This window comes from Trachurus japonicus, chromosome 4 (assembly GCF_045865225.1).
Source record: "Trachurus japonicus isolate A0001 chromosome 4, Traja_1.0".
NCBI classification, from domain to species: Eukaryota; Metazoa; Chordata; class Actinopteri; order Carangiformes; family Carangidae; genus Trachurus; species Trachurus japonicus.
This window is the reverse complement of record NC_140910.1, coordinates 26,895,229-26,907,532: the sequence shown is the minus strand read 5'-3', so window position 1 is coordinate 26,907,532 and position 12,304 is coordinate 26,895,229. Positions and strand designations below refer to the sequence as shown.

The 12,304-nt window shown below is 41.1% G+C and overlaps 1 protein-coding gene across 1 annotated transcript; it reads left to right on the top strand.

Moving 5' to 3' along the window:
* The first annotated feature begins 61 nt into the window (after positions 1-61).
* LOC146989080 (fibronectin type III domain-containing protein 7-like) lies at positions 62-11,032 on the top strand. The gene is made up of 14 exons (XM_085775339.1): positions 62-106; positions 196-211; positions 361-621; positions 1,430-1,690; positions 3,050-3,310; positions 4,073-4,336; positions 5,563-5,817; positions 6,436-6,693; positions 7,754-8,008; positions 8,909-9,163; positions 9,893-10,153; positions 10,307-10,336; positions 10,475-10,512; positions 10,914-11,032. The coding sequence occupies exons 1-13, from the start codon at positions 62-64 to the stop codon at positions 10,504-10,506; spliced, it is 2,454 nt and encodes an 817-aa protein (XP_085631465.1). The 3' UTR covers positions 10,507-10,512; positions 10,914-11,032.
* The last annotated feature ends 1,272 nt before the right edge of the window (positions 11,033-12,304 follow it).

Sequence of the window (12,304 nt, the reverse complement as noted above, 5' to 3'; positions counted from 1 at the left end):
TGCACACTGTCAGAAACAGTGAGAGGAGTTACTACAGAGAAGGACGTGAAGAATGGGCACCATGACGTGGCTGGGGATTTTTGTCTTGCTGAGTATATGTTCACAGGTAAAGTAATTATATTTTATTTATGTTGGGAAAAAGGAAAATTAATATGTAACAGAAAAATAATAATATTTTCTCATCTATATTTGCAGGCTGCAACTGGGACAGGTATTGTATATTCTTTCTTTTTTTTAACATTATACTTTATTTTGAGAATGAATGAGTCTGTATTTGACATTTATCTGAAATAATCCACGTCTCAAAGTGATGACATGTGCCACAATGAGCTCCTTTTCTCTCGTCTCATCTCCCATCAGCTGTCGAAGTCACCGTGTTTTCAGTCTCATCCAAGACTGCCATCCTCAGGTGGACCAGGTTCTCCGGAGCCACCTCCTACAAAGTCTCCGTCGCCGCCAGAAGCTCACCAAGCAACACCATCGCTTTCGCCACGTTTGGTCCAAACACGGTGATGGGCTCCATCAACTCTCTGTCCGCAAACATCGAGTACGTCTTCACGGTCGAAGCTCTGGACAATGCTCAACAAACACTGAGCTCTGCTGCTGCTGAGTCCTCCACAGGTGAGGTCCACACCTGCTCCCACACAGGGAAAATATTTTATCTATAGTGCTTCAGTGATATTTGATTTTCCATTGCAAAATAAGTTATTTTAATGTTATTGTGATGTTCTGTGTCTTTTGTTTGTTATACCTACCTAAATACCTTAAATATCATACAGTGGCATGCAATGGTTTGGGCAAGTTAATGTGAACAGTTCAGCAAGTGGAAGATGAAATGACCTCCAAAAGGCATAAAGTTACAGATGACACATTCCCTTTACATTTTAAACAATATAATCTTTCAAAATGACAGAAAAGGAAAAGGGCCTGCAGCAAAGTTTTGGCCACCCTGCATAGTTAGTACAGTACCTAGCAGTCCCTCCTTTTGGAAACTATCACAGTGTGTGAATAGTAAATATCTTGTCTGATACCTTGGTCAAAGTTATCTTTGAGAGCTCAATTTTTTTGCAGACTGCTGCTTTGTTTCCCTTTTCACTCTAAAGTTGTAGAAAACAAAAATAATACACTGATATTGATTAAAATATTGCAAAAAAAAAAAGAGTGTTTCATGTTTAACTTTATACCTTTTGGAGATCATTTAATGTTCCACTTGCTGAACTATTCACATTAACAGAACATTTTGACCAAGGGTGCAGACACTTTTGCATGCCACTGTACAGTACTGTATATGTTGCACCCAGATTTACCCCAAAATAAATATAAATTACCATTATTCAACTCCTAGAAGTGGAGGCCATCTCTTTGCACCTCACTAAACCATATAGTTGGATCTTACAGTTTGTATTTTCTGTGACTGTGACTCTTTCAGCCCCTGAGGAGATGTCTGCCATCCACACTGTGAAGCCGAAGGACAGCAGGACCTTGATAGCGGAGTTCGACCCCAAGGCCGGGGCCACGAGCTACATCATTCGCATCCAGGACTCTGACGGTTTCTACAGAGAAGACACAGTGCCCTCCTCCCCCGCCGAGATCGGGTCCCTCGCGCCGTACACCGAGTACACGCTCAGCATCATGGCCGTCAACAGCGGAGGCCGCAGCCAGCCGTCTCCAAGCATCACTGCAAAGACAGGTAGGGTACGGCCGTTGGTTTCACCTCACACGTTATTGTTCTGCTGTGTTCTTCTTCCTCGTCCACATCTGGGAAACGAAACTTCAGAAAAATGGAGCAAATAATCCCTGATGGGTAGAAGTGAGTCGTGTATTCACTGAGAGACACTGAGCACTTTTGTCATTGCTCCTCATGCCCTGCAGAGGTCACCTGATCTGCCTCATTGTCCCACACAGACAGAGAGAACGTATACACGCATCATCTACGGTAAATTCAGTGTTTGTGCAAAATCCAGGTTTGTCTTACCTGAGGAATGAGTCAGCGTCCCTCAGGGATCTGGAAACTAAACCGGACCCTCTTGTCCTGTGTCACACAACACACAAAGAGCTCTCACCTCAGACCTCCACCTCTACCTCGGGGGGGAAAATATGATCCGAATGAACTTAACAAACATGCAACCAGCATTATGGATCTTCACATTTCATTCTATTTCTGGGACAAAGGCCACTTTAATATCTCAGTCCAAACTCTGTGACGAGTTACCTGCCTCGGTTCAGTCAACAGGTTCCCTCTCTGGATCACTCTACAGACTTTTAGGAGAGTGATTAATGTCTGTTTTTTCTCAGTATCTACAAAATAAATTGAGGTTAAGTTGAGATACGACTTTAAAGACGCCAGATCCATGTTACAGCAGAACAGGAAACGGCTATAGAGCAGTTATCATGTCTTTGTCAACTCCTATAAACAACTGTTATGTGAATACATTTCACATGGCATTTCAGGATAATAGCCTTACCTTTAAATCTTAAGTATTTCTCTAAAATATGAATTAAAATTACAAATGAGTCTTAATTAAAGTAAAGAAACCCCCCCAAAAAAACATCTCTAGGTACCTATTCAGAGATGAAAAGTCAAATCATCATCTATCTACGTATCTACATGTATCTGTCTACTTACAGTTATTAATGGATGGTGTGTTTGTGGTTTTATCAGATTTGATTGACAATAAATAACTGATTCATTAACATTATTCATAGTAAAGGCCTTTAACTTGGACTGAGTCAAGTTTTGACTCAATTAAATCTTATAAAATAAAAACACAACACATCAGACATTGCATAGCCACACAGCCTGAAGGCCCATGTAAATAAAACATGTGTTAGGTCTTAGTACTCAGAAAGCTTCACTTGTTTTTTGCTTATAAAGTAAAAAACACAGCGTTTGTGTTTGTTTGTGTCCCAGTCAGACAAATAATCTTTTTACAGTAACTACAACCTGTTTGGAGTTATTTATCGTCTACACACATGCAACACAGACTCCCCTGAACATCTCTCTCTCACATATGTCTAACTTCTTCTCACCTTTTCCTCTCCTCCACAGTGTTGCCTCCTCCTCAGCTCTCCACCTCCTCCCCCAGCAACGACAGCATCGTGGTGACCTGGCCCCCCGTCGCCCACGCGGTCCAGTACACCCTGTCCGTCTACCGGTTTGGTTCAAACACCAACATGAAGCACAACACCTCCAACGCCAACCTGACCATCTCCGGCCTGGACGCCGGCTCCCTCTACATGATCAGGGGATTCGCCTGGGACCCCGAGGGCCGCAAGGGAGAGGGCAGCGCCTACGTCAACCAGACAACACGTAAGGACACACAGCATCAACAACAGCTGCTATAACCTTTTTACTGGTCAATAATCCTGTTGCGTGATATGTTTTTAAATATAAAAAAGCAATATTAGGCAGCCATGTGACAAATAAATCTCTAGTATCTGTCTGATCATTTGGATTTATACACATTAGGTGACTTAGGTGATGCATATAAAAGTAAGTAGGTAAGTATAAAGTATAAAAACTCCCCAAAAAACATAAAAGAAATAATAGAATTAATTCATATGTTTCTACATTTAAGAATAGAAAGTATATTGTCCTTCAACCATTACTGAAGTAGAAAAACCACAATAGAAAGCACTTTATTACACTTAAAAGTTTACGTAACTCAAAGCCCCTTTATGTTACAGTAACTTTGGCGCCTCCTAGTGGTAAAATCAAAAAACAGACACTTCAGGATATAAAGCATCAAGTGGCTTTTTGCAACACATAATAGACTGGATAGAAGCACAGGAAAAAATAAGCTCTACAGGGAAAGGCTTAAAATAAAGCTATAAAATAAAATGTAATAGATAAATGTCACTGTAATGTGTCTGTGTTGAGAGGAATACATCATATCTTGAGCTAATAGTCTTACGCTTTAGTCTTTACCTAATAAAGTAATATGATATCAGAAATACTGTGTCTAGATCCATCGTTATATGAAATATATTGATTTGAATGCGTATAAAGGTGTTTGTGTGTGTTTCTATGTGTGTTTGACGCCTCACTTGCTGTGTCTTCATGATTCAACAGGACCTCCAACACCGTCCTCTGTCAACGTCTCTGTGGTGTGGAGTAACGACGTGGCCGGGCTCTCCGTGTCCTGGGAGCTGGAGACTGACGTCTACGGACCCATCCAGTACTTTGTGACGAGCGACCAGAACCGGAGCTGCAACTCCACGTCCAGCTCCTGCACCCTGGCTCCGGTCGGCTGCGGGCAGGTGCACGTCATCCAGGTCACCGCCGCCAACGAGGCCGGGCCCAGCTTCCCCTCCAGCCCCCAAGTCTTCATCACCTGTGAGTAGTAGTAGCTGATAAAGATTTATTTTGACTCACAGTGGGGGAAATAAGTATTTGAGCCCCTGCTGATTTTTGTAAGTTTGCTCCCCCACAAAGAAATGGACAGTCTGTAGTTTTTATGGTAAGTTTATTTTATCAGAGAGACAGAATATCAACAAAACATCCAGAAATAATATCATCATATAAAGGCTGAAGTGAAATAAGGGCAAAAATCAGCAGGGGATCAGGTGTTTCCCCACTGTACACACTGCACAAATACAAGTTCGATCAAATGGGCTGAGATAATAAAAAAAAAAAAGCGAACAGATCAATGCCATTTCGACCCTGGAGAAAAAAAGCATTAGATTAAATGAAGAATTTAATTTGCTGCAACATTCACATCTCGTTATTCAAGCTATCATTTTTTAAAAATCATATCACCGTAAATGTTGCTATTGTGAAACAAAATACCATTATCCATGTGCCTTACATAAAATATCTCAATATATATAACAGTATATCTATATGCATATTTTGCATTTAATTGAATAGTAGTAGGTAATGGGCATACAACAAGAACAGTTTTCAGAGTTTTATAGGTTTCAGTTTAGCATCAGAAACCAACTGAGAGATCGTGAGACCACACAGATTTCGTTAGTTAGTTTATTGTCCTTTTTGGGAAATTCATTTGAAAGCTGCAGACTTTGATTGACAGTCAGTAGTGCCGTGGAGTAAACTGCTTTAGTTTAGGAAAAATGTGCATTATTGCGTTTGGTAGTGGTGTAATTGTTTGAGATTAAATCTGGGACTCTCTGGAAACTGTGTGATGTATAGGGGAAAAAAGGTTTGTATACATACATGAGCTGCAGCAAACGGAGCATAATTGAGATTTAATTTGTTTATTTTACTGTCATATTTTCCTCAAACACAAAGGAAAGAAAGATACAGAAAGTTTTTCACCAGATAAATTAACCTTCTGCCTCTTTCTGCTCCTTTTCTAATCGTCACACTTAATCATAGTACAGTGTGAATTTTCATGATAATTTAAATCATTCGTTTTTGATGAATCAAAAGAGTTTTGGTAAAGATATAATGAACATTCATCCATAACATTTCTCTACATGTTTCTAAAATGTTATTAACACCACACTAGCACATCAGTGATAGTTATGGATCCATAATGAGACAGTATTAGCTCAGATTCTTCTGTCTAACCTCCACCGTGCTCCTGTGCCGTCCGTCAGTCCCCTGTCCTCCAGAGTCTCTGGTTCTCACGGAGCCGACCGAAGGAAACTGCACGCTGAGCTGGGACACGGCGCCTCACGCTGACAGCTACGTGGCGTTCATCAAGAGGAGCGACGGTGGCGAGGAGACCTGCAACACCACCAGCAACAACTGCACCTACCACTGCCAGTGTGGCTACACCTACCTGATGTCCGTGCTCGCCTTCAACCAGGCCGGCGCCAGTCCCCCAGGAAACACGCTCAACTACACCACCTGTAAGTCGCAGCAGATTGTGTGAAGGTTTTTTATTTTTTCCATCTTGTCCTGTTGTGTGTTTACACCTGTGCATCATCACCAATGTTCCCTCTAATTTTCAAACCTTTTGAGCAGAAATTCAACTCCCCTGATGACCTGCTTGAGCGACTGTGAGCGACAGCTTAAGCGTACACAGTACTTCCACATGCTGGTGCTATGGCCTCACCTCTCCAACTCCAAATATCAATACAATTGGCTATTACTGTAATGATTAATAACAGATTATTTTGACAACATTACCTAGGCTACTCCATATCTAGGTCAGTTACAGTTAATGATAACAAAATACAATATTGTTTTGGCAAAATAGATTTTGCATTTATTACCATATGAACAATATGAAAAAAATAACTAACATCAGTTGGTGTCATCAACTCTTGGCACAGAAACATTCTTGATATGAACAGTAGTAATAATTCTCAAGCAAAAACTTAAATTGTAGTTGCACTACAGACCACGGTTAAGGTCATAAATTTCTTTTTTTTTGTCTTCTGGGCAAAGAGGTGGGGAGCAGTGTGCAATTGCACAGTAAAACACCTTAGAGGGAACAGTGATCATCACCTGTGTCTCTCTCTCAGTGCCCTGTTGTCCAGAGGGCGTGTCCGTCTCCTTGGTGAGCCCCGACACTCTGGAGATCATGTGGACGGCATCGAGGGGGGCGGAGCTGTACCAGACTCGGGCCGCGGACAGTTCGGAGGTCATCCTGTGTAACGACACGGCCCCGGTCTGCGCCCTCTCCGACCTCAGCTGTGACAGCTCCTACAGCGTGGTGGTGACGCCCTGCAACGAGATCAGCGGATGCAACCGAGCGTGCGGAGCTCACACCAAAGACACAGGTAGAAAACTCTGTATTTATATTTACAGAACATAAATCTGTCACTCACACTCAGTCAGACTGCACACGGTACACTCATCTGTCTTGTACTGTGTTTCCTAGAGTTCACATAAAACAACAACAACTCCAAAACGCTCTCGTGGACAAGTTGTGACCTGCACATTCACCACGCTATGAGATGATAACAGAACTTTACATGTTTTCGAGGCAAATACAGAGACTGCTTGCTCGCGCATCAGCAGTTTTGCATGAATTTACCTCTAAAACAACTCTGTCTCGTAACGTTACGTTATTATCTCATAGCGTGGTGAATGTGCAGGTCACAACTTGTCCACGAGAGCATTTTTGGAGTTGTTGGATTGTGTATTTGATGAGTTTGATGAGGGAAACCAAGAAAACCCATGAGCCTCCGTAGCGTAGCTCTGAGTAGCTCGCGGCTCTGCTCCGCCGTTCTAAAAATAGCTTGCACAGACAATTAAAGGTAACAAACCTACTGCTATGAGTATAGGGAATGGGCCAATTTGCCAAAATGTTGTACTATCCCTTTAAAAGTATTATTAAAACCATAACGAGGCTCAGCTTTTAGGTATAAAGTTTCATTGTGTCATAAACACTCTGACACACTGGCAGAAAGGAGCTGATTTTACTTGATGCCTCTTCCTCAGAGGTGCTTTTGTTATACTGAATTTGAATATAACACACTCCAGTACAACACCATTTAGTGCCAAATTAATAATAAGCACAATCTAAATTTATGATTTACCACCTCTCTGATATGGCAATGTAAAAAGAAGCTTTATAAATGCGGAATTTGCGACAGAGCTGTAGGAATACCATGCACAGGTGGTCACTGAGTGTATAATGACCTTTGTAAATAAGCTTGTATGATAAAAGCCTGTTAATTTTGCTGTAATGACTGTAATTGTATAACTGTATAATTGATGTGATGATGTAGAAATTACTAGTCTTAATAGAACATGAACATTATGACCCTTAAATGTCTAAACCTGCTCAGTAGACTCAGTTAAATGTTTAATCACTGCTCCTTCCGCCTCCCTCAGCTCCCTGTATGCCCATGAATCTGATGCTGGACCCGAAGAACTCCTCCTGCGTCAGTGTGAGCTGGTCGGCGAGCAACAGGGCGGCGAATTACACCGTGAGAGCGATGGGAGACGACGGCAGCTACACCTGCACCAGCACTGGAAGCAGCTGCGACATCACCGACCTTCCCTGTGGCTGCACCTACGAGGTCAGCGTCACAGCGAACAGCGCCGCCGGCCAGAGTTTACCCAGCTACTCTGACTCTCTGGAGACAGGTGAGTGGACTGACCCACCTGATGGAAGGACAAAGGAGAGTCAATTACTGAATTATTTAATAGACATGTCAAACTAAATGTATTCATAACCTACTCTCAGTCCTCTACTATCAGTAATCTACTATTTTTTACTCATTTTCATATCAATTTTATGTAAATGTCGGCCCCCTTTCTTTATATACACAACCACTAGTGTTAAAGAAAGTCATGCAACCTGGTCAAACAACTGAGCCTTGTATTCAGCAAGTCTCAGAACCATTTATAGATTTGCAGCTTTTATTTGGACTCAGTTTAGACACATTTTTTGCACATGGCATAGTTCAATTTCATTATTATAATATCATCCAGCTAAATCCAGATGTTTATGTCTTAACATAAACATACAGATGCAGATGTATACAGTACAAATACCTTTGTATTGTGGTTGACAACAAACTATGTTTTGAGCCTCATGTCGACACTGTGTTTAAGGAAGCACATCCACACGTGCACTTTTATCATCCTAAACTCTGCGACTTTCATCTCAACACTTAAATGAAACGTTTTATTGAATCTGTTTGTATTTTTTCTTTTATCTGCTCACACGGGTCCATTTTTTTGTCACTTCCTGGAGATTTGTGACTGTGTGTGCCAAAATCTGACCTCCATGGCCTGTATAAGGTCAGGTTATTGAAAATATCTGGTTCAGTCTTGGCTAATCCAAGCCTTTGTTAATTCATGTTGTTGCCTTCATGACACAGATATAATGTACAGTACCATGGTGCAGACCCAACATGTTCAGAGGGTCGTCCACTCCTGCAGCTATCAGTCTCATAAACAACAATTGGTAAATAGTAAATGGTATTCTTATTCCTTTGCTGGCTGCAGACTTTAACTCTTGTGTCCATCCTCTTTCTCCAGAGCCGTGCTGCCCGGTGAATCTCACAGTGGCTCAGGTGACTCAGGCGATGACCAACGTCTCGTGGTCTCACGCCAAAGGGGCGCACTCGTTCATCACCTCGCTGACGTCGCCGCGAGGCCACGCACGCTGCCACACCCAGGACTCCCACTGCCTCATGGGATGCATCACCTGCGGGACAAACTACACCGTCACGATGGAGGCGTACAGCCACAGCGGGCGCAGGTCCAACTGCTCCTACCAGGGCTTCTCCTCCAGTGAGTGACGACACCGCAAAAACTCAAAAACTTACCAAGAATATTTGTCTTATTTCCAGTCAAAACAAATCTCATTATACTTAAAATAAGACCCATCACATAAAAAAGTAGCTTGTTTTTAGACACTTTTTACTTCTTTCAAGCATATTTTCACTTAAAATAATCTGATAGTGGGGCAAGTTTTTCTTCTTATTACAAGCACAAAAAACTTGCTTTCACTGGCAGATTGTTCTACTTATTTCAAGTAAAAGCAAAAATCTTCGCACATCTATTTCTTTGGCAGGTGCGTCAGAGGGTGACAATTAAGTCCAAATAGAAAAAGAAGAGTTCCCGCACACATGGCCAACTTGCAGAATTTATTGCATTGCAACGTTTCGGTTTCGACTAGCAACTTGCTTGAAAAAGGTCTAGCACCGAAACATTGCAATGCAATAAATTCTGCACGTTGGCCATGTGTGCTTCTTTTTCTACTTATTTCAAGTGAAAATTTGTTTGAAACAAGTGAAAATGATCTAAAAACAAGTTAAGTTTTATGTGATGAGTCTTATTTTAAATGGAAAGAGTGAAAAGACTATAAATGAGACATTTTGACAAGAAATAAGACAAATATTCTTGGAAAGATTTTGAGTTTTTGCAGTGGAGGGTGTTTGTTGAGTATCTTCTTCAGCGTCTGCAGAGAATAAAACAATGCAGTTTAACGACACAAATCACTGTCTCTGTCTCGTAAAGGCGCCTGCTGTCCCTCGGGCGTCAGGCTCTACAGGATGGCGGGTAACTCTCTGCGGGTGTACTGGCGCAGCTCGGGCAGCAGCCACGGCTACGTCGCAGAGATGATGAGCAGCGGCAACAACTACACCTGCTCCGCCTCTCCCGGGGAAAACAGCTGCGACGTCAGCGGCATCCAGTGCGGGGACATCTACCATGTGGTGGTGGCGCCGCTCACAGCAGAGGGCAGCAAAGTCCTGTTCTGTCCTCAGAGGCTGTACTCAGGTATGGATGGACAGCACCGTCTGCACATGAGGGACGGTTTCTTTATGCTGCTTTATGAAACACGTGTGTGCAGGATTAACACACAGCTGAAACATTATGAACATGAATAACAACATTTTGACTTGTTTTCGTTGTTTGTTTCTGTTCTTGTAGTCACATGCTCGGACAGCAACGTTGGCACAGGTGAGTCTGTTACCATGTTCAAATGATCTGAATTTAACAGTTTCTAATACTCAATATGAGGATATTGTGCAACACTTTTCATAAAAGGGGATGTAATCTATGTTGATGATTTCTCTAATATCACTTCAATCTGTTCAGTCATTTACAGGGGGAAGAGAAGCGTCGACTAGCCCATGGTAAGAACATATAGTACATTGCACCTGGTGGGTCACGGAAACTGATGCTGTCTATGATAATCCTCGTGATTTATTGAAGAGATAAAGTTTTGAAAAGTCAGAAATTATACTTATTCTTGACTTTTCTCTTGTCATCTCCAAAATCAATTAACAATAAATTCAAAAAAATATATTCATGGGAATTAGAAAAGCTCAGAGGTGAGCTTTTAAAATGCAAATATTACAATTTCTATTTTAAAAAGCAACAAAGACAAGATATGAAAGATACATATTAAGATATTTAGTAGATTTTTAAAAGGGCTCATGTTTTTTTTTTAAGATCGTGGGGTAAGCAACAACTACGCCTACTCACATTAAAATCCAGCAAATATAATGTGATACCTGTTGTTTTATCTTGACAGCCTCTTCTCTACAGAAAACTCCAGACAACAACACCTCCATCTTCTTCATCCTCCTCTTCCTCCTGCACTGTCCTTACTCAGATTGACAAAGTCGATCTGACAATGAAACAGAAGAACAAACACACCTGTCTGTCGGCCATGATAGAAAATAATGATAAAATAAATGTTTGAGATTCTATGATGTTAAATTATGTATCATGGCCAAGAAAAAAAACATTATTGTACCCCAACAGACACGATCGAGTACTTAAATATGAGAACAGCACAGACAAGTGATCAACAGGTATCTGCAGCATCTGGAATTGAAAAAAAAAACAACTAAATTTATCTGCTGCACTGATAAAGTTGTAACAAACAAACTTTGAGAATTGCAAATTGATTTTATCCAAAATGATTAAATTAAAAACTGCTGATTGATTATTGAAAATTGAAAAAGATCAATCAGAAAAAACAGTAACAGAGCCCCAATAGACTTTTTACAGAATATATAAAACCTTTCGCCTCTTCATTATAAGAAGAATTAATTTGAGACCAAATTGAAAAATAACTTTCATAGCTCCAGCCCGAAGTAGGAAGCCTCCTGATGATGAGTGGCAGACAGACACATTGTGCTGCTGCTTGTTCTCTGGATGAATTCAGTGTTTTGGAGTATGTGTCACTGTGGTTTCTGTAAACCTGATGCATCTTTCTAATGCTAATAAAGAGTTCCCAGCACTGTCTGTGTGTTTTATGGTTTGTTTTGTAGATACTGTAATGTAGTGTGTAATGTTTGTACCAGCTTCTTCCTCCTATGATGGAAAGAGACGTTTGGCTGTCGTTAATGTCAGATGTTTTGTTTTCAAATCTCCATGATTCAACTTGTCTCTGTCTGCTCAGACATCACAAACAAGATGGTTAGATGGAGAAACCAGTTATAGATTTTAATAAATAACTTGAAATGATCCATAATAAAATCAACAAATATGTCACAAGAAAACAAAAACAAACATCCAAACTTTCTCGACCTTCAAACTACCAGGGACACCCACTGTGGTGTGGAAGGCAAATTTAATTATCATTATCATCACCAATAATAAATAATAATAAACTGATGTTAGAATTTCATATGGAATTTGTTTCATTCAAACATTGATTGAATTGATTGGAGGCAGAACTACTGTATTTTCCCGGCCAAAGTCTGTCAGGGGCGTGTCCATACATTTTTGATAGGGGTGGCCCAAGTGGGGCACTGACTTATGGTGGGGTGGCATGAAACGTAACTATGAGCACCTGCGCACACACATTACACACGCAGGTATGCATATGGGCACGCAAACACACGCCCAAACACAGGTTTGGGGCATACCTGGTTTTGTCTGCAAAACCCATATCCACCATATTTACCCTGCTGT